The sequence below is a fragment of the Pteropus medius genome, unplaced genomic scaffold (genome assembly GCF_902729225.1).
Source record: "Pteropus medius unplaced genomic scaffold, Ma_sr-lr_union100, whole genome shotgun sequence".
Lineage (NCBI taxonomy): Eukaryota > Metazoa > Chordata > Mammalia > Chiroptera > Pteropodidae > Pteropus > Pteropus medius.
Window position 1 is genome coordinate 49627557 of NW_024349800.1, and position 25273 is coordinate 49652829.

Consider the following 25273-nt stretch of genomic DNA (forward strand, 5'->3'; position numbering starts at 1 on the left):
AATGCTATTTGATTTATGCTATATCTAAAGTTCAAGCTGAACCTTTCTCATAGCTGTTCAAAAGTTTCCTTGGTGCAGTAATGAGGAAAATATTTATAAAAATCAGTTTTACAAAGCTGCTTTCATAAGCTAAGTTTCTGTTCCTTTGTTTTTAAGCACCAAGGAGATCCCGACCTAGCCAGCCTTTCTATGAAACTTAAACTACTATAAGGCACATGAATTCTATCTTTATTCACTACATGTATACTATCTTTATTATAAGCTTCTGAATAAGGCAAAGGAAGATCAGGTAATCTTTTCATACTATTAGCCCCCCTAGGTGGATACCAGAGTTTTCTATTTATCCACTAGGCCACAAAAGGAGGCCCTTCTATAGTAGGCACAGGCTTATGAGTAAATTTCTTATCCTTTACTAATTTTTCTACTAACTGCATGGGAACAGGAGTATAAACTGGTTCTAGTAATTCAGCTTGTTATAATTTATTCATAATATCTTTAAGAGGCGCGTCAAAAGGAATTTCCCTTAATAATTGTTCAAATAAAGGGTTTATGCATTCTGGACACGTCAGGGTGACTAGAGCTGATTCCATACGCGGGGAATTTACTATGTTTTCCTCAGAGCCAATTTTGAGGAAATCCATTTGTATAGCGTTTACACTTACTAGAATTTGTGCTACCTAAATTCCCCCTCTTAATAGGATCATTTCTAAGAAACCAATTATCCCTAAACACATGCCACGTCCTCGTTCTTGACGATGCATTCCTTGAAGCCTCTGTCCCCATCTCCGGACCTTGTCACGCAGTAGGGTAGAAAGAGGACGCGGCAGGTTGCCAGCCCATACTTAACAAAATCAGAGTTCCATTAGCAAAAAGAAGGTAGTGCCTAAAAGTAGTAAACAACATTCTGCCTCATTGCTACACAAGATTTCCTATAGCTTCTGTCAAGAAAGTCCTGGTTTGGCTCTCTGCCCCCTCCCCTGCATTTGACAGGCAACCATGTATCTGAGACATGATAAAGGTTGGAGTAAACGAATGTGGCCGTATTGAGTGCCCGGTCACCAGGGATGCCTTTAAATCTGGCAAAGTTGTCATTGTTGCCATTAGTGATCCCTTCATTGACCTCAACTACATGGTCTACATGTTCCAGTATGATTCCACCCATGGCAAGTTCAATGGCACAGTCAAGGCTGAGAATAGGAAGTTTGTCATCAATGGAAAGCCCGCCTCCATCCTTCAGGACTGAGATCCTTCTAACGTTAAATGGGGTGATGCTGATGCTGAACATATTATGGAGTCCACTGGTGTCTTTACTGCTTTGGAGAAGGCTGGGGTTCACTTGAAGAGCGGAACCAAAAAGTTCATCACTGCTCCTTCTGTTGATGCCCCCATGTTTGTGATGGGCATGAATCATGAGAAGCAAGACAACTTCCTCAAGATTGTCAGTAATGCCTCTTGTACTACGAACTGCTTGGCTCTCCTGACCAAGGGAATCCATGACAATTTTTGCATTGTGGAGGGACTCATGACCACAGTCCATGTCATCACAGCCACCCAGAAGACCATGATAGCCCCTCTGAGAAGCTGTGGCATGATGACTGAGGGGCTGCCCAGAACATCATTCCTGCTTCTACTGGTACTGACAACGCTGTGGGCAAGGTCATCTCTGAGCTGAATGGAAATCTCACTGTCACAGCCTTCCACATCCTCATCTACAATGTGTTAGTTGTGGATTTGGAGAAAGCTGCCAAATAAGATGACATCAAGAATGTGGTGAAGCAGGTATCGAAGGGTTCCTTGAAGGCATGCTGGGCTACACTGAGGGCCAGATTGTCTCCTGTGACTTTAACAGTGACAACCACTCTTCCATCTTTGCTGCTGGGGCTGGCATTGACCTCAAGGATCACCTTGTCAAGCTCATTTCCTGGGATGATAACGAATTTTTCTACAGCAATGGGTGGTAGACTTTATGATTCAAATGGCCTCCAAGGAGGAATAAGAGCCCCTGGACCACCAGCCTCAGAAAGAGCACAAGAGGAAAAGAGGCCCTCAGCTGCTGGGAAGTCCTTGCCCCAACTCTACCCCCAACACACTGAGAATCTCTTGTCCTCAATACATTATCCATCCCAGACCCCCTGAAGATAGGGAGAGGCTTTGGGAGTCCTGTCTTGTCATGTACCATCAATAAAATACACTGTATCCACCCCACCTCCCTCCCCCAAGGAAAATTTTGGTTTACACGACCCAGAAGATCATAGTTTTATAATATTATAGAATAAAACCTAAAATTTCAGGCAAAGATAAACAGTAACAGGATTGTTAAAAATAAGATGTGTGTCGGGCATATTATAACCTACAATTTACACTTGTGTGATCCAGAGTTTTAAAAGCCACCATCTTGTGTTCTTCAGCTTCTCCGTGACAGCTAAAGAAAAAGGAAAGGCCTGCCTCACTGCCTCCTGAGATCCTGAAGTTTCTTCGGTGTGGAAAATTTGAGTATTACCAATTTTTCAAAGACCAGTTTTAATTGAAGATCAAAGTGCCATAGAAATGATGACAGAGAACAGAAATGATTCTGATGGGAGTTAGTGCTATTTCGACACTATTTTTACGCGTTTATGTAAGGGGATGATTATGATGTCAGTAATGAGAAGGCATTTCTGAGTCTTGATTATAAGCGCAACTACGAGGATGCTGCTCATAGACCTACAAAGGCCCACGACTCCTTTGCCAAGTCACCAGCTTACCACTAGTAAGCTGCCTCAGCTCCCACAGTCCTGTGCAAAACCACTGGTTTGTCAGACCCCATGAATTCTGGCCCATAGCCCAGGCAGCTGTTGGAAATTCTGGCTGCCAGAATTGTGTGACTGTGTGACAACTCTTTTAAGTGTGTCCCCTCTGGGAGACAAAAATCTGATTGCTTGCATAAAGATACTGGGATTGTATCTGGTAAACATCTATATTTTCTGAAGTTGGTCAGAGATAAACTTTATAGTTTCTCATGAATATGTATACATATATATATATACACACACACATATATTCATGAGGAAATAATATCCATTTTCTAAACTATATTTATGTTGTAGACTTGATTAAAGGAGAGCTTGTGTAAGTAAACATACAAGACTGAATATGTATTTATCTGTTCCCTCCCAAATCCTCACCGTAATAACAGTAAAGAAATAAAAAGACCATAAATCCACAGGATTAAAGAAAGGGAAAGTGACAACTGGGGTCAAGAGACATCAACACAATTTTGGAAAATGAAAGCAGTCGGAGGAGTGATCACTGATGTGCAGGATGGAGAGCCTTAAAACCTAAGGGAGCCCGTGGGAGGGGTACTGCAGGTGGGGCACACCGAAAGAGAGAAAGTCCATTGGCCCAGCAGAACACAGGAAAGGGCAGAAATCTAAGGCACTGTTTACCTCTGGCAACCACTGGTTGGTCCTTTGTCCTTATACTTTTTTGCCTTTTCCAGATGTTACATAAATGGAATCATGCGATATGCAGTTTTTTGACACTGGCTTCTTTCACTGAACTAACGCATTTGAGAGTCGTCTGCGCTGTTGTAGTAATATACTTGTTTCCTTTTAATTGCTAACTAGTGATCCATTTTACAGATGGGCCACACTTTGTTGGACTGTTTCCAGGTTTTGGTGAATACAAACAATGCTACTGCAAATATTTGTATAGTGGTTTTTCAGTTTTTCTGTGAACATAGGTTTTTATTTCACTTCAGTAAATATACTAGGCATGAGATTCCCAGGTCAAGTGGTATGGGTAAGTCTATAAGAAACTTCCAAACTGTTTTCCAAAGTGGCTGCAGGATTTTGCACCCTTATCAGTGGTATTTGAGAGTTTTGTTTCCTCCACATTCTTGGCAGCATTTAATATTGTCATTTTTATTTTGTTTTATTTATTTGAAAATTTTTTTGCCATTCCAGCAGGTATGCGGTGTTATCTTACTGTATTTTTAAAGTATACAATTCAATAGCTTTTAATATATTTGCAAAGTTGTGCAACCATCACCACTATCTGATTGGAGAACATTTCCAGCACTTCCTGCTATGGACTGAATTGCTCCCCAAATTCATGTTTCGAAGCCTCCTAACCATCAATGTATTTGGAGATGGTAATTAGAGAGAGAAGATTATGAGGGTGGGACCCTCACGATGGGATTAGTGCCCTTAAAAGAAGAGGAAGAGGGATATCCCTCTCTCCATGCTCACACACTAAGGAAAGACCACATAAACACTGCAAGATGGTGACTGTCTACAAGCCAAGAGGAGAGGCCTCAGAGTTAACCCTACTTTGCCAGCACCTTGATCTTAGATTTCCAGCCTCCAGAAATGTGGGAAATAAATTTCTTTTGCTGTGACAGCCATATCTGACTAAGAAACCCCACAAGAGAAACCCCGCACCTCCTAATCCCCTCTACCCCCATCTCGGACAATAACTATTTTGCTTATCCCCTTATTACTTGAATATTTATGGCTGTTTCCACTTTTGGACTATTATTAATAATATGCTGCTATACCTATTCATGTACAAGGTATCGTGCGAAAATATGTTTTCAGTTCCCTTGGGTATATAACTAGGAGGAGAATTGCTGGATCATAGGTAACTCTACATTTGTTGTAGCCGCCAGCCCCTGAAAGACACACGGACCACCAGAAATCAGTGAGTTATAGGAAACACACTCTTTATTCAGCAAGCTGGGTCTCCCCGGGATATGCAGACCTCAAATTAAGCAGCCCTGAAATGTAGAGGTACAGGGTTTTTAAGCCCTAAATCCCATTCCTCATTCTGTCTTAAACACAAAGGTCTATTTTTCTCCTATTCACTACCTGTCAACCCACAGGTCGGTTGTGCAAGCGGGCGTACAGAAGCAGAAAGTTTATTGTTGGAATGTTATGTTCCCATGGATGATAGCCTATGTTCCCATGGGCGATAGCCAAGCAGTATTTTTCCAGCCAGCACACATTTAACTTTTTGAGAACTTGCCAAACTGTTTTTTCCACAGCAGTTGATTGACATTTTACATTCTCATCAACAGTGTATTAGAGTTCCAATGTCTCCACATTCTCACTAAAATTTGTTATTGTCTGTATTATTATATCCATCAGTGGGTGTGAAGTGGTATATCATTGCTGTTTTAATTTGCAATTTCCTAACAACTAATGATAAGCGTTTTTTCCATGTACTTATTTGCCATCTATATAGCTTCTTTAGCGAAGTATCAATTTAAATCTTTGCCCATTTATTATATTGTTTTTTCTTTTCATTGAGTTTTGAGAATTCTTAATCTATCTTGGATACAGCCCTTAGTCTGATATATGATTTGTAAATATTTTCTTCCCCTCTGTTAACTGTCTTTTTATTCTCTTAAGAGTATCCTTTACAAAGTTAGAGTTTTAAATTTTGATGAAATCCAATTTGTTAATTTTTCCTTTTACAGATTGTGCTTTTGGTGTCATTTCTTAGAACTTTTTGCATAACTCCATGTCATCGAGAGTCCCTCCTGTGTTTTTTTTTTAAAGTTTTTATAGTTTTAGATTTTACTATTTAAATGTATGATCCATTGAGTTAAATTTGTATAAGGTATGGAGTATGGGAAGAGGTTCATATTTTTGCAAATGGATGTCCAGTTTTTCTGCCACCATTTGTGAAAAAGACTATTATTTCTCCACTGAATTCCTTTGCACATTGGTTAAAAATCAGTTGTGTGGGTCTATTTCTGGACCTTCTGTTCTGTTCCATTGACCTATGTGTCTGTCCTTTAACCTGACACCACATTGGTTCTGGTTTTGATATTAAATTAATTGCAATGGACCGAATGTTTGTTTCCCCCCAAATTCATGTGTTGAAATCCTAACCCCAAATGTGACGTTATTAGGAGGTAGGGCCTTTAGGAGGTAATTAGGTCATGAGGGTGTAGTGTTCATGAATGAGATTAGTGCCTCTGTAAAAGATATCCCAGACAGCTCTCTTGCATAATTTCCACCATGTGATGATACAACAAGAAGATGGCAGTTTGCAACCTAGAAGAGGGCCTTCACCAGGACCCGGCCATGCTGGCACCTGGATCTTGGATTTCCAGCCTCCAGTGTCTAAGCCACCCAGTCAATGGCACTTCGTTATAGCAGCTCAGTCTGACTAAGATAGAAACACTGGTCTCAGAAATGGCTTGGGATGTGTTCTCTTTTCTTCTATTTTCTGGAAGAAATTATGTCAAATTGGTATTATTTCTTAATTGAATATTTGGTAGAATTTTCTAGTTAAATCATCTAGGCCTGGAGTTTGCTTTCTTTTCACAATAAGTTTAATTTCTTCTGTCTCTATGATTTAGACTCTCTAAGTATGTCATACAAGTGTTATCACGCAATATTTGTCTTTTCGTGACTGGCTTATTTCACTAAGCTTAATGTCCTTAAGTTTCAGCCATGTTGTAAAATGTTGCAGAATTTTCTTCCCTTTTAAAGCTGAATAATATTCCATTGTATGTATATACCATATTTAGCTTATCCATTCATCATCGATGGACACTAGGGTTACTCCCACATTTTAGCTTTTCAAATCAGTTGATCGTGTGGCTTCTTATGCCAGTCAGAGTATACTTTGAATGATGGAAAGCACACCAAATTCTGGTGTTATAAATGTTTAGTGACAGCATTTCATTTTAAACTCCATCCCTTGCCCTGCCTCTCAGGTAATCCACAACCTCCGTGTTCACACATTTCATGTGAAATAAACTCATTGTCATTCTGTGTTGCCAGGAGGATTCCCATCAATGGAGTGTTTGGGAAATGTGTTGTAACATCCTGTACAAAGGCTGCCAAGCAGTCATTGGACTATATTATTTTTTTCTGGTACTATAGATGCTATTTAATCACTCTTTTGATATAAAAAAAAAATTCTCTGCCAATTAGTTTTCTCTAAAACAGACAATCATGCCAGGGAACAGACACAAAATATTTTTGCAATTGTATACCCAGGACTCAGCAGTCATAAAAATGCATTTCAAAAGTTTGGATACTTTAAAAAAAAACAATATTCTGTTTTAATTATATGTAATGATTTGTCTTTTATCATATATAATACTGCTCTATGGCATAACTATCTTTGCTTTGTTTAGCTTCCCAAACTGCGAAGTCATTAAGCACAGGCTCTTTTAAGCTGTCAAAATTGACCTTTGGTGCCATATCCAACATTTAAATAAGAATCCTTATACCTTCATCACATTCTTACCACCAATAATTTCATCCTTCTGTGACTTGGGGCAATAGAAATGAATACAAAGGTATTCCCCTGTTGGTAGTTTGTGAACTCCTTTCAGACAAAGACATCACAAGAAAATAAATATATATTAAAAATATAACATATATATATATATACATATATATGTTATTAAAAATATAACATATATATATATATATACATATATACATATATATAATAATGACAGCTCAGAGCCTTGATAAGATCATTACAGATCCAGAATCACCATTGAGTCCATCCTTAGCATGTTGGCGATGTTTCTACTTGGGGTTTCAGGATGGCCGCAGCAATTCCAGAGTTGCATGAAGTCTGCATAAAAACTTGATTTCATCCAGCAGAGGAGAAAAGGGGGTGCTTCTTCCCCCCTTTTCTCTTCCCTGCCCCGAATCTCTTTACATTAGAGCAGACGCAAAAACTTATTAACACATATTTTAAGACAATGAATATGCTATAGTAGTAAATATATTAATTCTTTGGCAAAGGAAGAAGCTGGCAAAACTATAACCCTTTCAACAAACAACAATATTCAGAAATGAAAGTAGCTGAGGTACAAATCTGAGACTGATGGCTATTTTACAAGATAATTTATTATCGAGGCTTGGAGATTGATGGTTGCATTCTAAAGTGGATAGTATGAAACTTTTGTAGGCCAAATGTTGACAAGAAAGTTCTTACAAATAACAGAAAAGGACATTTTTATAATTACAGAAGAGGACCAAGAAGATTAAAAGAAGGTAAAACTTTCACAGCAGAGTCCCTTTCCTGAATGTAAGTCTGCTCAGTTCTCCCTGACTGGATGTACATTCAACATAACTTCTGGGGTAGTGAAGCTGTCTGCATTTTCTGTATGACTTCACAGTGACTGATGTGGGGAACATATATATGGAATCATACAATACGTGGCCTTTTGAGTCTGGCTCCTCTCATTTAGCATAATGTTTTTAAGGTTGTAGCATGCATTGGTACGTCATTCCTTGTTATTGTCAGATAACTTTCCATTGCGTGAAAACACCACCTTTTGTTTATTCATTCATCAGTTGAACATTTGGGTGGTTTTCACTTTGAGGCTATTGTGAATAGAGCTGCTATGAACATTTATGCACAAGCTTTTATTTGAATATTTGTTTTCAGTTCTTTTGGGTACTTACCAAGAGGTGGAACTGTTGGGTTACATCCTAATTCTATGTTTACCTTTTTGAGGAACCACCAAACTTTTTCACAGTGGCTGCACCGTTTTAAGTATTTTGTATGGTTTAAATTTTTTTAAATTTATGAAGATTTATTTTATGGCCCAGAATATGGTCCACCAGCAATGTATGAAGGTTCCAATTTCTCCATGTCCTTACCAACAGTTGATATTTACTCAATTATTTTAAATTATGGTCATTCTAGTTGGTGTGAAGTGATATCGATTTGCATTACCCTAATGATTAATGATGTTAGTTGTTGTTTGGATATTCGGTTTGGACATTTTCTTTATAGCAATAAAAGGCATCCAGTTGATGCCAATGCTTCTGGTAAAGGTGGTAGTTAAAGCAGATAACAGTGCTAGCTGCTGCCCTGGTAAAATATTGAGTTCATACATAGCTGAGTCATAGATCCAGTGTAGAATATTCAAATAGATTAACATATGCCTGGTGATGCTCTCACCTTTCATTATAAATGTCCTTCAGGACATTCTGGTCATCTGAATGGTGCAGGACTCAGGTGCAACTCAGGATCCACACATTCTGCTTATAATAATGCCCAAATTTTCTCTTAAGATGAAACACACTTGTTTATGTTCCTTCAACCAATGCATAGAAAAATTTCACTAGGAAACTCTTTGGACTATAGTTCTTTGTGTCTCTCTTAAAAAATAAGTAAAAAATACATATAGTCCAAAAGCTAAATAGCCTAAAAAGGTGCACACTGAAAGACTCATTCTCACCTTGTTCCACATTCACTCCAGTTCCTACTCCAACAAGTAACTGCTTTTTATTGGTGCGTGTGTGTGTGTGCATGTGTGTGTGCGCGTGTGTCCATCCTTATGCAAATACAAATAGAAATCATATATGTTCTGAGAGCATAATAAATGCTGGTTTGTACTTTCGTATCCAGTACAAAATCTGTCTTAGAGATCTTTTCATATTAATGTCACAGCAATATATGAGACCTGTGTTCCCACAAGGCGTGTTGTCAAACTTTTGATAATATTTTTATCAGTATAATTATTGAAAGTGATATTTAAATGTAGGCTTCATCTTTACTTATCTTTGTTATTAAAGAGTTTGTCTATCTCTTTGTACGTTAAAGAGTATTTGTATCCCTTGCCTGAGATTTGTTTATATTCTTTCTCTATTTTTCCATTGGATTGTTGATCTTTTTCTTATTGATTTCTAGGATAAAGAGAATTCTCTTTAAATGTTAGAGATATTATCACCATGTCTATGACCATGTAAATACTGTCACGAGATAATAGACAATATATACAGCAGGTCCTCGAATAATGGTGTTATAACGTTGATGAGACGCCTAGGAACTTGGCTCTTGTTTGTATCAGTTAGCCTATGGTAAACGGGTTTACTATATATTGTTTCACTTAAAGTAGCAGAACCTATTGAGGACGTTAAGTGAGGACTTAACTGTTCATTGGTCTCTCTGCCCCTGGTTCCTGGCACAGACCACCTAAAACCCTTACAAATTCCTAAATGATAAGAGCACTAGGAGCATCTTGTATTCTAGTGAGGTGATTCTGGCTGAGCTCCTGGATGGGGCTGGCCACCAGAAAGACCAAACCATGGTTAGAAGCTTGAAAATTTCAGTCCCACCTTCATTCTCCATAGAGGAAAGAGGGACTAGAAATGGGGTTAATGATCGATTATTCTTATGTGAGAAAATCTCCATAAAATCCCAATGGGATGGGATTCGGAGGGCTTCCAGGCTGGTGAATACATCCATACCCCTCCTGGTATGGATGTATTCACCAGCCTGGAAGCCCTCCGAATCCCATCCCATTGGGACAGAAGCACCTGCTCTTGGGACCCTCCCAGACCTCACCCTATATATTTCTTAATCTGGCTGTTCATCTGTATCCTTTATCACATCCTTTAATAAACTAGTAAAGGTAAATAGGTGTTTCCCTGACTTCCATGAGCCTCTCTAGCAAATTAATCGAATCTGAAGAGAGAGTCTTCAGCCGGTTGGTCAGAAGCACAAGTGATAACCTGAACTTGTGACTGGCATCTGAAGTGGTGGTGGGGATAGGTGGTAGTCTTGTGGCACTGAGCCCTTACCTATGAGATCTGATGCTATCTCCAGGTAGACAGTGTCAGAATTGGGTAAAATTGTAGGACACCCAGCTGGTGTTGGAGACTTGCTTATTATTGTGGGAGAGGGAGGGGAAACCCCACATATCTGGTGACCAGAAGTGCCAAAAGCGAAGAGTTTTCTGTAAAGTTAAAGGAGACACACAGGAGAAAAACACCCAGTGGGAAAGAACTGAGTTTTTCCCTGCATAAGAAGGGAAAGACTGAGTGTTTTCCTTTACGATTCTTGTCCATTTTGTCATTTGACTTTTGACTTTGCTGAGTGAGAGTGATTATTGCCTTGCTGGTTTTCTCCATGCCACTTTTACATTAGAAGTAAAAGAGGAGGCGCCACGAAGAAGACAGAGAAGAAACAGTCGGTTAGGGGACCTAGAGAAGAAAAGCATTTCAAGAAGGACAGAGTTGTCAAAAGGGTCAAATGATGCTAAAAACAAAACAAAACACTAAAAGGAGTCCATAAGAACGAACGTCAGATTTGGCGAAAAGGAGAGCATCGATGACCTTTACCAGTGCAGTTTTAGAGGTGAGGTGGAGATGGACACCTTTTTGGAGTGAGTGAGAAAAGAAAATGGGGAGTGTTTTTGTTTGTTTGTTTGTTTGTTTGTTTGTTTTTTAAGTTTTGCTATGCAGTGAGGCAGAGAAATGTAGTGGTAGTGAGATAGGGATCTGGGGTCAAGGAAGGTTTTTTTTTTTTTAATGGGAAATATTACACTAGAGAGTATTTGCGTGCTGATTTAAATGTGAGAAGTGATCCAGTGGTAAGAGAAAAGATAAGATTTTAAGAGCAAGACTCTTCAGAAAGGCAAGCGTGGGTGGGATCCCGGCCCACGTCGAGGACAAGCCTCATCAGTTTTGAGTACAGCTGAGAAACTGGTAGATGTGGTAGTCGGTATGATGATAGAGAGGTCCTGCCTGATTGCTCTTGTTTTCTTCATGAAGTATGTGGTGAAGGCAAGCTGAGAGGTTTCCAGGAGAAAAAAAGACATGAGAAATAAATGTGCTAGAATGTGGGAAAGAAAACATATCAGGGAAGTTTGCCATAGAGTGTTGAGGGCCCATTTGAGATTTATGGTGAGAATTTCAAGGGAGGCCAGTGAGTGCAGTTGTGTATTTCTCTCCAGCCACATTCGAGCAAGGCCTGCAGTGAAGACATGGTGCAGGGTCGGGATGTTGCCAGGCAAACACAATGGAGGGGGAGCAGGGAAGGGATAAGGGCATTTGCAAAGGAGTGATTATAATAATGAACATGGAGTCTGGGATGAGGATAGAGGAAGTAAGGAGCTGAGGGAAGATGGTTAGAAAAACAGAGGTGGTAAATGAATCAGAGGTCTCAATAAGATTGAAGAAATACTGGACTGCAGTAAGTGAGATGGAAGGATAGGAAATAGAGATCAAATTATCAAATCAGAATTCTCGAAATAGAGATTTTGGGGATAGTAGTTATTGACTATGACAAGGTAAAAGGCATGACCCTAGGAGTGGGTGGCTGAAGTGAGGGAAATTGTATTTGAGAAGATCAGGAGCTGAGTCTCCAAGGTGTTGGATAATGCCTCTGGGGCGAATCAAAAGATTGGCACGATCTAGAATGAATACGTTAGGAAAATCCTTGAGAGTTTTCTGGCTTCAAGAGTAAATAAAAATAGATTTTTTGAATGAGCAGATTGTGTTCTGCTTTCTTTAGACACAGATTTAAATGGTAGGAACTATAGAAGCGTGTATTTAACTGGGTTAGGAAAATTATATACCATAAGGGAGAGATTTTTGGAAGGAGAGAGAGTGGACTGGGTTTTTAATAATTCATAATGGCTGATACAAGGCTGCTTGGGGATGAACATTGAAAGATCCTAGCCCATCAAGGTCTTAGCTCACGTTGTTTTGCTTACAGATTACACAAACCTTTTGTTCGTTTGTTGGGCAAGCTCTGCACACATGTTTACAATCTGGTTAAAGAATCAGCCACAGCAATGACGTTATCAAACACACACATACACAGCGGTGGCCATAGTAACAGCAGGGTACCTCTGGAGTTGGATGTTCTCAATTTGTTTTCTCAAAAATGTATCCAAGGAGGGCTATGATGACTTTAAGAAAGATGCCATTTTCCCATTTTTCTTCCTGGTATGCAGTCACAGCAATCAACACCCAGGATGCTGTGTTCTCTTTGGCTCTGGTTGATTTCTGTAACCATGACAAGAAGCCATTGGCAACCAACCAAGCATGGCTGTGAAGATCTTTGAATCCTATCAACCGTATTGCAGCCCTCAGATTCCCTTTTTAGAAGAGGAGAGATATTCCAATTTATTCCTGGTCAGGAGGCTGGACTGATGTCAAAAGTATTGAACCTTGGCTGCATCCAGCCAAGAATATAAGAGCCACACTTGTTATTTTAACAGGAGTTTATTATTGTAAGGACTGCAAAGACCAAAGGGAAATGCCCAGGAAACATAGACCTGGCAACTGAAGGAAGCTCCAGGAGCGTTTGGGGTTAACAAGGGAAGAGGTGGAAGAATCCAGAAGCTTGGAGGAAGAACCTGCGGGGAGGCGGAACTCAGACCTCAGAGGAAGCAGTTCTGAACAGTTCATGCAGTATCTTCAAAGGACACAGTAAAGGCTGGTTCTGAGAAGAGAGGAAAGCTGAAAACTTGAGCCAAACGTAGCTGCTAAGGTAAAGAGCTGCTGCCATCATGTCACTCCAGTGGCCTAAAGCAAACTGCCAAGAAGCAAGTCCCTTCTCTCTCCTCTCAGCTTACAGGCTTTCTCTAGTGCCCACTATTGGCAGAGCCCAATAGAGTGCTAGCCTGAAAAGAAAAATATGATTTGCAGAAGGCCAACCCCAGCAGTCATAAGAAAGAATAGAAATTTCCAAGTTAGGGCTATAACAGATAATGCTGTTATGAGCATTCTTGTACATATCTTTGATGCACTTGTGCACTCATATTTTGAGGCTAGAGACACAGGTATGTATTTACTGGACTAACAGATATAGATATTAACCATTCTGGTGAGTGTGTCCTGCTATCTCATTGTGGTTCCAATGAGCATATTTCGAATTACTATTGGAGTTGACCATCTTTGACCACTTGGATATCCTCTTTACAAAAGTGCCTGATTAAGCCTCTGGCCCATTTACAATTTTCTTATTGCTCGGTGGATATTTTTATATTCTTGATACAAGCTCTTTTGATTATATGTAGTGCAAAAATCTCCCACCCTGTGAACTTGCCTTTTTCACTCTCTCATGGTGTCTTGCAATGACTAGATGTTCCTAATTTTATGCAGTACAATTTATCCATCTTCTTCTTTAGGCTTGGTGCTGTTTCTGTCTTTTTAAAGAAATATTTCCTTATTCCAGGGTCATGAAGATATTCTCCTATATTATATTCTTTTTTTCTATTTTCGATCTCTTTGTCATATGTACTGAATTCCGGACGAATGACATATTTTTTAAGAAAAATTGTTGGACTTTCGCATCTGACAATATGCTGGACTGGATGTGTAAAGAAATCCTCTTAGTACAGAATACTCAAAGTGATGAATAAAATATTAAAACATGTTTTTAATGGTAAAATATTAAAATATTTTAAATTGTTGGATTGGCAAAAAAATAAGAGAAAGGAATAAGAGAAGAGATTAAAAAGCATAAAATCAAAAATGGTAAGCCAGCACCGAGGCCAGTGTTGCCTTGGCGGTATCTGCCGATTCCTGGCCAGAGGTGTAACAGACCAAGTTTGGGGACCAGAGACATACTGGGGCCCATACAAAATGGGAAGTTGGGTCAGAGACCCTGTCATAAAGCTGGGATCCCCAATAGGCAACACACTCAGAGTGTAAAAGATAGATAAGAATACTCGCTCAAAGAGGTCCTGGCTCAGGGAGGCATTGTGGGGGCGGGTCTCCCCGAGATTTCTAATCCCTGAAACTTTGGAAGAAACAAAAGACAAAATGTCAAGTGGTCTAGGGCAGGTAATTTCTATTTTAGCAGTCAGTCCAGTATGTTTTACAAACCCACATTTTCTCTTTCCTGCTCTGTTCCTTCATGTTTGTTTAGAATGTCTCTGGAGAAATTCCTTCTATACCTTGCATAGTTGTCATAACTGAGCACAAATTGAATGGAAGCTCTGTAAGACCTGAGGCAGATAATGAGACGATTATCCAGAGCCACATTAAGTTGGGAGAGAAAAAAGGCTATGAGAGAACTGATCAACACCATTGATACCCTTCTATTAAGATCAGAGCCATCTTCTTTCACCACTTTGCAATTTAGGAAGAGCTAGGAACTCTTTCAAACTAGATGTTCTCCCTGGTTGGGGATATAAATTTAAGTAGAGAAGTTTCAGCTAAAGCCAGAGGGGATATTTCAACATAGATGTTTGATCAGTTTAGGTCTTTCTGGGAAACTTTTGAACAATTCCAGTTGTGACCTTGTACAAAGGTCATCGTTGCAATGCTTTAAAAAAAAAAAAAAAATCCTCCAGTTAAGGCGGTGGGGCAGAAAGTCTGCCAATCTCTGTGTTCTTAAGCTGGAAGAAACACTTTCTTCTTAAAAGCACTGTAGAAGGACCAACATATAATGACTGACTTAGGATTTTTACTGTTTCTGGGAGGCTGCCGATGGCTCTGGCATGAGACCAGCCCCTTTCTGTTCTGGGTCTTAAATAAGTGTAGCATTAATAACACGCCCCATCACTTTACTGCTAATGTTTCTAACAGTGGTTTCTCTGAAGGATTTGCAATATCAAGATCTCTTCTACAAAGTGACACTGCCTTTCAAAAAGGGCTATCCAATCTCCTCACTCAACGCCCGCCATGGCTCACACATATCAGGAACCCCATGAAAATCTGTTAACCCTGGATCCTGAAGACATCAAAATACAGCCTAGAATTTCATAATTTTTTAGTAACACCATTTACCCGTCATGTAAACTTCCACATTTCCAGGGCAAGCACAAGTAGATATTCATTTTACAGTAGTATATGAAGGCCCTGCCTGTCTGGGTCAACGGCATATTTTTAAGACAACCTTCTGAAAACAAAATAAGTCTGTCTTGGTCTGCCCTTATGTCCAGGTGGTGGTGGCATGTTGTTGATGATAATAAGCACCTGGTGAGACTGATGAGACTAGTCTCAAGGGAGTCTCACTTCCTTGGCCTGTTGGTGGAGTATTACAACCGTGTTTTGCAAGGCACATTCAACCAGCATTGGCATATGAATGAAGAGGAGCTTTACTAACTGGCACATCCCACATCTGGCAGCCCTCCCAGTGTCTTGCGATAAGATGTAACCTTTCCCAGCAGGCTTGGCACATGCCCACACTTCCGCGGTTACAGCTGAGCTTTGCTTCAAATTCTGGTTTATGCTACTGTACTTCTTGTCAGAGCATATAAGATCTCAACAGTTTTATATTCACCTGTTCCAGGTACATCATTTATGGCAGGCTCCCTCCTTAAGCCCTATTCAAAATTTGCATTTTTAGAGAGAGTGTATGTATATTTTCACTAGCACACCAGAGCTCTAGGGTCTCTGCCAGCCACCATGCCATTAGCTGTATTTTCTTGGATTTGTGACATGGAATCTATTTTCATCCAACTTGGACCCAACCCCAGGGCTTCTGACCCACTGAAGCCTTGATGTAACTGTTGTTATTTAGGCTTAATTTACTCAACTGTTTTTCTCCTTCCAGAATTTTTAATGTAGGGGATTGTTTCTATTCTAAGCACTGAATAACTTTTTGTAATTTTTTTCAGATTAAAAAAAACCTCAGGTCTACAGCCATGCCACCCCGAACATTCTGATCTCGTCTGATCTCAGAAGTTAAGCAGGGTCGGGCCTGGTCAGTACTTGGATGGGAGACCACCTCGGAAGACGGGGTGCTGTAGGCGTAAAACAAACAAACAAACAAAAACCAAAAAACTTCAGTCATTTTCGCCCCTTCGTAACTTCTCAGCTTTTTCAATGGCACTGGTCCTTAGTTCCACTTCTGTCTCCATTAATATCTCCCGAGTGACGGTGGTCAGCTCTTGCCCGAAGCCCTTGAGGAAATCCCTTGTCCTTTGTTTCTCTGCTCAGTGGCAGACCCCCTTGCTGTGTTGGGGGTGGTTCTCTTCTCCCACCTTGAAGCTGGGGAGGCAGAGCCCACAGGAGGGGAAGTGCCCATCCTCACATTCCCAGCACCCCCAGCAGCTAGCTTGGAGGTGGAAGGAGTGGGAAACCCAGGCTCAACCAAGAGGACATAGAGAATCGCTCTTGGTGTTTCTCGTTGACAAAGCAAGGACCGTGGTGGTTCTTTTGAAGGCCAAGGCATGGGCACCTGTGGTGGACTGCAAGTCCAGCAGGGGTCCTGGGACCTGGCAGTCTTTCCACTGGTGAGGACATGTCAGTTGGGGACATAGAGAAACAGGACAAGCTGAGGGAGCAGTGCTCATGGAATCTGAACTCTGCGGGGAGAACTGACTTTGCCTTCTGGGTTCCCGGGTTTCTTGGCCGGGATCCAGGAGATGGGAGGGGGTTGGCAGCTGGGAATCTCAAGAACAGAGGGCTTGCTGGGTATGCACTGGTTACACGGTAACCAGAGGCACCTTGACCTTCAGGGAGATGCGGGCTGGACCCTGAACCCTCAGACCATTTACCCGGTGTTGCTGAGACTCCTGGCCCTCCTGCCCCTGTCCTGTCAGAAGCGACTTCACTGCAAAAGCTACAGCCAGGTAACGCCTATGTTTTCCAGACCGATCCCTTCCTTCTCTCTCCAGACTACGCCAGACCTTCCAGGTTCCTTTTCATCCTTTTCTTTCTCCTCCAACCCAGCACCCCTTTCTCTGATTGTTTGCCTGATCCTGGACCATCCCACAGCAACTGCCCCGGCTCCTTCCCACAAGGAAGCGCTGGCTTCATGGGCAGAGGCTCTTAGCCCAGGGAGGCACACAGCGTGCTGGCCTCCCCTCTCCTCTCCCCCTTGCTCTGGTCTCCCTTCTAGCCAGGCTCCAAACAAAGTCTTTCACCTTTTCTGCTTGAGTTCCTTCCCCACCCCTTTGTCTCCTGTTCACCTCACACCTCTCCCTTTGCTCTGTGTGTCCCCAGGACCTGTCCATGGACACTGCAGTGTTCTGGAGAAGATGAGTAATGGGATGCTGAAGGGCAGCAGGGACAAGGAGGCCATGGCGGTGGCCGAGGAGGGCCTAGCCCACCAGGGAAGCAGCTCTACCTTCATCCTCCAGGAGACTTCACCAGGAACCCAGGCCTCTGTCCACACTCTGCCAGGCGCTCCCCCTGACCCCAAGCCCTCTGTCTCTTGAAGACCAGATCTTATTCACTGTATCTGCCTTAGGCAGAGGATAGAACTGTCACATACAGGGTCATGATGTGGGGCAGGAGCTTTCCTTGACCCCCACCAATTTATTCTAGAGCAGATATTCTAAAAATTTTTGGTCTTAGGACCACTTCACATTCTTAAAAAAAGTAGGACTTTGCAGAGCTTTTGTTTATATGGGTTATTCTACTGATAGTCACCATATTAGGCATTAAAATAGAGAATTTTAAAGAATATTTATTTTAAAATAACATTAATTAACCCACTATATGTGAACATATACAATATTTTCTAAAAACAAAAATAGTTTTCCACATTGGAAACTATTTAGTGAGAAGAGTGGCATCATTTTACATTTTTGCAAATATCTTTAATGTCTATTGTAACTGATAGCTGGATTCTCTATCTGTTGTTGCAACATCACATGTCATATAGCTTCAGGGAAATTCTATTACACTCATGAGAGAATAGGCGTGAAAAAAGGCAAGAAGTATCTTGTATTATGAAAATAGTTTTGGCCACTGAGAGCACTGAAGTGGTCTCAGGGGACCCCTCCCCCGCTCCCCCCAGGTTTCCCAACCCACACTTTGAATATCTCTGATCTAGAGCAGTGGTCAACAGACTTTTTCTGAAAATGGCCAGAAGTCCTACATAGGAACTCTGAACTCATTTTAGACATTACAGTCTTTCGTAGCTACTCAATTCTGCCATGGTATCAGGAAGTACTATAGGTAATATATAAACAAAAGAACGTGACTGTATTCCAATAAAAACTTATTCACAAAAACAGGTTGGAGGGGCTAGAATTGGCCCACTGGCCATAGTTTGACAACCCCTGGTCTAGAATCTAAGCTTGCAGAGGCCCTGGGTTTAGGGTTTGTGCCACGAAAGGGAGAGGACAGTACCACCTGACTCGTCCTGGCCAGGCTTCTTCCAGAGGAAGGGAAAAGGAATTCTCAGAGAAGAGTAGATTTTCTATTTCTAATTACTCTAGTTCCCAGTTAGGTAAGATCTGCAGTCTCTGCCTTAATACTCAGATAACCCTTTGGCCAGGTCTGCCTCCCCCAAAGTCCATCTAAGCCTCTGCCCTTAATTCTGCAGCTCATCAGAAAGCACACACACATCCAACTGTGGGAAGCTGTTCTCACCATCGTGGCCTGCATCATCCCCTTGGGTCACAGGCACTGGGGATGGGGCAGGCAGTACGAGATCACCAAAGGGACGACCAGCCCTCTGACTCCTGAGCCAGGCCATCTTAATGTCACTTAGCCACCTGTGCTCCTGCTTCCTTTTGGAGCCTGTTTCTCACATACCCTTGTTCCCAGGGAATAAAAGCTGTCTTTGGACCTGAGTCTCAGCTGCCTCCAACTGTTCTTGTCCACCTCCTGCTCCCAGGCCCGTTGGGAATAAAAGGTCTCCCAGTGAACAGATATTTTTCTTCTGCTGCTACAGAGGCAAAGGAAGTTACCGTTGGTTCTGGTTCATTTGTGGATCCAGTCTCTGATCAGCTACTTCCTCTGGTTATTCCTCTTCATCCTCACTCCTTCCCTTGGCTTCACCTCCCTGCTCACAGCCCTTTTGCACCCTGGCCTGACTGTGTTGGGTGCTGTCTGTTTGGAAAAGTTGGCCTTTGGATCTCAATAGGACAGTCCAGATACTAAGGAAGACAGCTTTGCCTGGAAAGAGCCTGAGGCAGCCTTAGAAACCTGTAATGATGACATTCGCCCTTCCTCAGCCCTCCGCCAGCTTCATTCTTATTTTGCCCTTTTCATCTTCTCAACCAGAGTGTCATGGTCACCCTCAAGGGCTTACTACGAGCAGGGCGGGGTGAGGCAAGCTCCAAACCAGTCTCCTCAGTTATCAGGAAAAGCCCTATGCTCTAGAGGAACCCTCTATGCACACCCAAAGCCAACCTTCCCAGTTTCATCCCCAGAAAAATATTGCGTGCCACCAGCCCTGGAGGAAATTCATCTGCTTCTCATCCTATCACCCTCAAACTCAACCAGGAAGTTACTGCTCATTGGCTGTAAAAATAGAACATTCAAGCTGGACTTTTATGGTCTCCTGAAGAGCACTGTGCTTATACCCACCCACACCTGGTCTCTGCCCCTGCCTGGCCCTATCCAGCTGCCCAGAAGCAGCTCTGCACAAGCTCTCCAGGCCCCTCGGCAGAAGCTCTATAGATTTACGAGTTCAGCCTTGGCCCAGGCCTTCTCCCCGTGGCTCCCAGCCACAGTCCAGCTGCTCTCCCACATCCCATGCACCCACGGCTGGGACATTCTGTGTCTTCTTTTTTGACTCCACCCCAACTTGCTGATTCTCCCCTTCAGCCCCTTTTCCCCTGCTGAGCTGGCCAGCCCTGCGGAGGCAGGACAACTTATCACGCAAAACCCAGACCTCCGACCACGTCTGGCCTGTCCCAAGCCTCAGTTATTCTCACGATGGCAGTGGTGGTTCTGTCTAAGGCTACCCCTGTTGGCACTCTAGTCAGCCTAGCCCATCCCCTCCCCCTCTGAGGCCCTGAAATTTAACAAAAGGATGGTTTCATTTCGGTGGGGACTTCAGTTGCCTGCTTTGAAGCTAGATCTAATCTGGAAAGTTATTTCCAGTATGTGTAGGCTCTGTGATTAGTCCTCAAATGATTTCTTCAGGGCCAGGGATAAATTCCACTAAAGCTCTATCAGATTTCTGTCACCCCATGGCAGACCTTAGGGAGGGCCATGTCTGCGGGGAGGAGCTGGCCTGAGGGAGCTCGTTTGTAGGCAGATTGTAGAAATAACTCCAAAGCCAGTGAGGCTTTAGGCCAAAATTATACTAAGAACCCAAACCCACTGAACCCAGGCCTTGTTTTTCCTGGAAGTTAGGTTTCTAACATAATGGAAAGAAAAGACTGTAATTATCAACCCCTGGAAAAGATACACATTCTCCATGTAAGGTCCTTCAAGGATATAATTGAGTCTATCACTATCTTTCATATGCAAGGCCTTAAGGTGCTGCCTGGTTCAGTTAAGGTAGAGCTGCTCCGGGGATAAGATCTTCTCAAAGTAGGCAGCTGCAATGATCTAAAAGTTTCTCTGGAAACTGGAATGTAAACAAAATAAGCTTTATTGCTTAACCTGTAACTATAACTCATATCAGGAAAGGAGCAGAAGGGTTCAGGGCCCAGAGAGGGAGAAAATGTAGTGATGAGGGGCAGCTGGAGAGACTGTAATGCGGGAACGAGCCCCCTAAATTCCTTCCTGTCTTTTGACTTCCAGTAAGCATCTTGGGGCATAATGACAAAATATGTTCCCTTCTTCGGTTTCCGCCCTGGCAATGTGACCCCAACCTAGCTCTGTTCACACTCAAGCTACCGAGAGCCTGTCTGGTCTTTGGCTGTTCCATCAGCCCCCGTGGCTGTGGCCATCCTAGGCCCCTACCTCTCACCTGCCCAACCACGTTTGTCTTTTAGCAATTTCCAGAGGGTTTGTGGGAACTTAAAGGCGGGGGAGGGGTGATGAGCAGGGATGGTGCCCTAACTCAATTTCCAACCCAGTCAAACCCCTTACTCTCTCATTTCCCTTGTAGCTGCCACAGAAGAGCCACTGGGGAGTCACCCACTGGGTGTCAAGATGAGCATCTGCTCCCTGGTGCTCTTGAGTACTCTCCATCACAGACATGCCGGCGGCTTCACCTGGTCTGTGGGCTGGAACTGGGAAGCTGAGTCAGGTCTGATGAGTGAGCGTCAGAGTGAAGACAGGCAGGGCCTGGTAGAGAATCCAGGTCCATAAGCTTGAGTCACAGCCTAAGAGAAAAGGGTGAGTGTGACGATCATTTGTCATCAAGAGCTGGTGAGAGTAGCTTGGTGGGAAGGAGAGCATCTGCCTCTCCAGGTACTTGGGGCTCGGCTTCTGCCTCTTCCGTTCTTTGGCCCAAGGTGGTGGCTGTGGTGGAGTCAAGGCTAGAGCACCCCAGGCCTCCAGCATAAAGACGAGATCGCATCGGCCACTTCTGAAAGACACGGGGATGGAAGGTGAGTAATGCTCACTATTGTGGCCTGAGTTCAGTGGGTTCCTAGTACAAAAAAAAGCTTCCCTGGCTCTGGAGTTATTTCTACAATCTGCCTACAAATAAGCCCCTGGCACTCCAAACTTGGCCTTCCCTAGACTTGCCTCCTGAGACTCTCCCCTGACGTGACTACTCTGATCACAGCAGTTTCTGGCTCACCACCACTTCTGGCCATACAGTCTCCTGACCACCTGAGCCTGGTGGGGAGGCACATGAGGAGCCAGCTGAGGAGAGTGAGAGCCCAGTCGAGAGGGAGGTGGATGCGGAGCTGGTCACAGCCAGGGCTGGGCAGTGGAGACAGCAGCAGAGCGGTGGCAAGGAGAGACTCCTGACGCTGAAGAGTCCTGACCCCTACTCTTGCCCAGCCCTGGCCCCAGATATCAGTGCTACCCATTTCCTCTCAGCTGGGGACCGCCCAAGATTGTCTATCCTTCCAGCAGGAGTGTGGACAGTTCCAGAACTCGCCAGGTTGACTCTGCCCTGAGCTTTGCCCTCCTCTTGGCAGCCCTGCCACTTGGGGGCTGAGGGGACACTTCCTGGCTAACTTCCCCACCCCACTGAGCTGCCAGTGTTCTAGACCTAACCAGGCTCTCATTCGTTCATTCTTCAGCGTATTATATACCTACTACATGCAATGGTCTTACCTTGGCCACCAATTTGCAACTTAGGACATGACTATGCCCCTCCCCCACGCCAGGTACCACTGCCACCATTTCAGAGTTGCCCCATTTAATCTCAAAATCTTGCATTTTAGCCACATTTACTTGAAAGAAAAAAATCTCAAGTTTCAAGACATTTAAAAACTATGATGTTTAGGGGAGAGAGATGGTAAAAAGTATCTTCCATAAAAGTAAAGTTGATCTCATTGCATTGGTATCGTCAGAGGGCAAAGCTAGCCCTAGCTTTACACACAGTGATGCTCTGCAACCAGCAACTTACATGTCATCCCCTGGACCTTCTTGGTGGCTGTGAGTGGGGGTCCGAAGTCAGACACCCTTGGGTTCACACCACATTTAGCCACTTAATCTCCCTGAGCTTTGGTTTCCTCATCCTCCTTTGGTCCTTGTGTGTGTTAAAAGATGAGAATGCACGGAAGTGCTGAGCTCAGCCCCCCGCATAACTTTAGCATCCAAATAATGTTAGCTGTTACCGAGATGGTGATTTATTATTAATTAGACTTTCATTTACGATCTCATTTCATACCCTGGAAGAGAAGTAAGGCTCATGTTATCTTCCCTTTCACGTGTAATAAAACTGAGGTGCAGGGAAGGTAGGGTGCAGTCTGAGAAGTGGCGCGTGCAGGAAGCTCCTGCTCTCGCCTGCCCCAACTCCCACCGCCTCCTCTGCTCCCCCCACCCCCACCCCAGCTTGGTTGCTTCTAGAGTGATGCTTTCTTAGGCTATTCTCCCGGAGAGAGACCTCTCCTGCAACACAAGGCCAGAGGACACAGGTCATTGTACGATGGGACGATGCTCCCCGAATCTAGGACTCTCCTAGGTGTGGTTTCCTGTCCTAGGCACCAGCCCTAGAAACTGCCCCTTTTCCTCCGCTGCCACAAGGCACCCCAGAATCTTTGGGTCTTCTCTTGGAGGAACCACATTCTCACGAAGTCATTTCCAATCACCACCCCCCTCACTGCACCCCAAGAGCCAACTTTGGCTCCTCTTCTGAGAGAGCAAGAAGCAGCTGGTTCCAGTAGCGCTCTGCTCAGGGCAGAGGGCCTGAGTCCAATACCCTCTATCCCAAAGTCCCTTCCCCAAGGCCCTGGGCCTGTGGCCTACCTTGAGAGGGTGCAGGTAGGGGAGTCCACGCAGAAAGGGTGGCCAGGCGGGGCCAGGCAACTCATGGCCAAGCGTGCAGGTGAGATGGGCTATGTAGCTGGTGGCCAGCACCAGCACATCCAGCTTGGAGAGCTTGGTGTCAGGCGGCACGGCAGGCAGAGCAGCCTGCAGGGCCAGGAAGGCCTGGCGCAGCGTCCTCACCCGGCTCCGCTCCCGTGCCGCGTTCTCAGGACTGGCCTCACTCTGCACAGAGGACCGCTGGTGAGTGGATCTGACCAGATCCCCAACTGCCACGGCTTCTAAGAACATTCTAGTGTAAAGTCTCCTGCCAGAGTAGCAGTGCGCTGAACAGCAGAGACCAAAGGGCCTCACCCTCAGTTTGTCCACTCTTGGCCCTGCCCCACTGTACAGCTGAGGAAGTAGAGAGAAGGCCTTGCCTGGGGTCCGATGGAGCTAGGATGTGCCTGCTCCTAGCCTTTGTTCCACCCACACCCCAGTCTGAATCCAGTTTATCAGGGTGCCCAGGGGCCACAGGGATCACAGAGCCACGCCCTGCTCTGTAGGGCTGACCCTTCGCCTGGCCAGGCCCTGAGAGGAAGAGGCAGCTGTGGGGAAAAGGAAGAACACCAGCCCGGGGCTGAATCACGCAGGCTGAGGTCCCGGCCCCACGCCGACTGCTGCCCCGGGGCCCTGGAATAGTCACCCCATTCCTCCAGGCCTCCGTTTCCTTGAGAGAAGTGAGTTGGGCCAGTTATCTGAGGTACACTCTGGTTAAGACTGACTTAACTGCTCTGACTTATCCTAGCCACCCCAGCATGGAGCCTTGGAGTCAAAGGGACCAGTGAGGCTCTGCCATCAGAAGTGACTTCTCAGCCCCTCCACCCCTCGCCTCCCAGTGCCCTCTGCAAGGCCCGTATTTCCTTACCCTGCCTCCAGCCAGGCTCCTGGCCCTGGCCCCTCTCGGGCCAGGGGCAACTCTGCTCCATCTTTGGTTGCTCCAGCTGGTCTCTTCCCACAGGTCCTGCCTCGTCCGGCTCAGGCGGCTCCTCCTCCTGTCAGGGCCTGCTAGGAACCTTGGCCTGGCCTTCCCTGGGCTCTGCCCCACTCTGGGCATGGCTGGTGCCCCTCTTGCCTCCCTCTGTGACATGCTGCACCCCTGGGATGTGGTGTCACAGCCCCCAGGACAGGAACACAGTGCCTGAGGGAGCCCTTGGGCTCAAGCTAGCTGGGGCAGGCTGGTCATCCAACCAGTAACGTCTATATCTGGGGGAGCTGGCGCCAATTCAGTCTTGCCTTGCTCCTTGCTCTGGGAAAACCGCCCACCCGGCACAGCCCCCGCGAAAAGCCTCCTGCCTGCCTCCCAACCAGCTGAGGGGTGGGGGTGTTGGATGCTGGGAGTGGCCAAGCTCTGGGAGGAGGTCCCCACGGAAGAAGGCAAGAGGATGGTGGGAAGGGAGCTTCCTTCCTGGAGCCTTGCCTGACCCTGACAGAAGTCCTATGATAGACCTGCAACTTCAGCTTTGGGGTTCAAGTCCATGGAAGGGCCTTGAACTTCC

At 44.2% G+C, this 25273-nt stretch overlaps 1 protein-coding gene and 2 pseudogenes across 2 annotated transcripts; 2 read left to right on the forward strand and 1 right to left on the reverse strand.

Annotated features, from left to right (window-relative positions):
- Nucleotides 1-1009: 1009 nt before the first annotated feature.
- On the forward strand, nt 1010-1996 carry LOC120621542 (glyceraldehyde-3-phosphate dehydrogenase-like; annotated as a pseudogene).
- Nucleotides 1997-16347: 14351 nt separating this feature from the next.
- On the forward strand, nt 16348-16465 carry LOC120622355 (uncharacterized; annotated as a pseudogene).
- Nucleotides 16466-17831: 1366 nt separating this feature from the next.
- TCF23 (transcription factor 23) lies at nt 17832-25039 on the reverse strand. Of its 2 annotated transcripts, none has more exons than XM_039887575.1 (3): nt 24643-25039; nt 23718-23960; nt 17832-21673 (listed from the first exon to the last, which is right to left on the reverse strand). In XM_039887575.1, exons 1-3 carry the CDS (start codon nt 24862-24864, stop codon nt 21614-21616), a joined length of 525 nt encoding a protein of 174 aa, XP_039743509.1. In that variant the 5' UTR covers nt 24865-25039; the 3' UTR covers nt 17832-21613. The 2 variants fall into 2 exon arrangements, with proteins under 2 accessions (XP_039743509.1, XP_039743508.1); XM_039887574.1 differs by having other exon boundaries at nt 17832-21879; nt 24643-25034.
- Nucleotides 25040-25273: the final 234 nt, after the last annotated feature.